The sequence below is a fragment of the Urocitellus parryii genome, chromosome 4, assembly GCF_045843805.1.
Source record: "Urocitellus parryii isolate mUroPar1 chromosome 4, mUroPar1.hap1, whole genome shotgun sequence".
In the NCBI taxonomy this organism is placed as follows: Eukaryota; Metazoa; Chordata; class Mammalia; order Rodentia; family Sciuridae; genus Urocitellus; species Urocitellus parryii.
The window spans coordinates 111,562,042-111,564,154 of NC_135534.1; the positions used below are offsets into that span (position 1 = coordinate 111,562,042).

A 2,113-nucleotide genomic window follows, 5' to 3' on the forward strand; every position below is an offset into this window, starting at 1 on the left:
TTAAAAGTGGAGGGAAAGCAGGGGGGCACAGTGTCACATGCCTGTAATCCCAGCAGCTTGGGAGGCTGAGGCAGAAGGATTGTGAGTTCAAAGTCAGCCTCAGCAACAGGCGAGGTACTAAGCAACTCAGTGAGACCCTGTCTCAAAATAAAATACAAAGTAGGGCTGGGAGTGTGGCTCAGTGGTCTAGTGCCCCTGAGTTCAATCCCAGGTACCAGGAAAAAAAAAAGGGGGGGGAGGGAAGACCTTATTTGAGAAAAAACATTAAAATTCCTCTTCCTGTAGATAAAATGTTACTTAAGTAGAATGCTTGCTGAAAATTAATTGCCAATGATACAAAAGACTCATTAGCAGAGTACTCTCCTCAGGGTTTTATCTAGGGCTAGTTTAACATCTTTATTCCTCAAACTGTAGATCAGAGGGTTAAGCATGGGAACCACGTTGGTGTAGAAGACTGAAGCAAACTTGCCTTCCTCCATCAATCCAGAAAAAGAGGTTGTTAAGTAAGTAAACGCCCCAGACCCAAAAAACAGAGCTACAGCAATTATGTGAGAGCCACATGTGCTGAAGGCTTTGGATCGTCCCTCAGCAGAAGGAATGCGAAGAATGTTGGAAAGAATCAAAGCATAAGAGATGAAGATGCTGACACTGGACACTGTGATGACCACTCCAACAACCGTGAAGAACACAAGCTCATTGATGTGGGTGCTGCTGCAGGAGAGCTGCAGAAGCGGGAGAACCTCACAGAGGTAATGGCAGATGACATTGGAATCACAAAAGGTCAGTCTCAGCATGCTTCCAGTGTGGGCCATGGCCCCAGCAAACCCTATCACATAGGAGCCAATCATGAGCAAAAAGCAGACCTGAGGGGACATGATGACAGTGTACAGCAAAGGGTTGCAGATGGCCACGTAGCGATCATAGGCCATCGATACCAAGACACAGCACTCGGCATTGACAAAGAAACAGAAGAAAAACAGTTGAGTCATGCACCCCATGTAGGAGATGATGTTTTCTGACACAAAGTCATTCAGCATTTTGGGGGTAAACACACAGGAATAACAGAGATCTATAAAGGACAAGTTGAAGAGGAAAAAGTACATTGGGGTATGAAGACTAGAATTCAGCCCAATTAAGGTGATCAAGCCCAAGTTGCCCACCACAGTGAATATATAGATCCCCAAGAACAGGAGGAAGAGAGGGAGCTGGAGCTCTGATTGTTCTGATAATCCCAGAAGGATAAACTCGGTCACTAAGGAGCTGTTTCTCAGAGTCATTCTCTTCTGGCACATCGACTAGGGAAACAAAGGACAAAACACAAAGTTATACAAGAATAAACATGAGTAATGGAAGAAGGCTAGAGAAGATCGGTCAGGGCATAGATGCCTCCCTTCTTCTGCCCTCTTCCCTCATCTATGCCTCTCTCTGTCCTAAACTGTCGATAATATGACTAAGGCAGCATCTCAGCTCCCCTGATGCTAGTCAGGAACCCCAGCTACCCTGTTGGCATGGGCAGCAAGGATTCTGTCTCTGCTTAAGAAATGAAGAGGCAGCATACCTCAAGGGGCTGCCCCATCTCAGAAAGATGCCCCAAGGGCCAGGGGTACAACTTGGACCTGCTGTCTCAGGCTTTGTGACACAGAAGTTCCCATGTCCCCCATCATGCCCAGCTATTCTCTGCCTTTCTCTCCCAAACACATATTACCTTGAGAGAAAGCCAAGCCAAAAGCCAAGAGTGTTCCCTACTGGCTCTGCCCTATACCTTTTCAGTGCTGGATTTATGCAATGCTTTCTCCATTAGCCAGAGGCATAAGATGGTGCTGCTAGAATGTAAAGCAGACAGCCTTGCAGGCTAACTCTTCTGATTCTTATGATGCTGGGAACGTAGCTTTAACAGACCCAAATTCTCCAAGGTGCTTGAGGAATAGCCCAGAGTTTCTGTTTGTGGATTTCCCCAGATGGTCTTCATCAACTTCAGAAGAAAAACATTAGCACTCTTTTCCACCAGGACCCCAGCTGGCATACCATGGGGGACTTTAAACTTCATGACAATCTTAGAGACCTGATTAGTTATAGTCTCTCCTGGGAATTTCTCTTAGATCTGTTTTTAGAT

General features: G+C 46.0%; 1 protein-coding gene across 1 annotated transcript; it reads right to left on the minus strand.

The window, feature by feature from the left end:
• Positions 1-347: 347 nt before the first annotated feature.
• On the minus strand, positions 348-1,292 carry LOC113193776 (olfactory receptor 8B4). The gene has a single exon (XM_026404546.2). The coding sequence runs from the start codon at positions 1,290-1,292 to the stop codon at positions 348-350; it is 945 nt and encodes a 314-aa protein (XP_026260331.2).
• Positions 1,293-2,113: the final 821 nt, after the last annotated feature.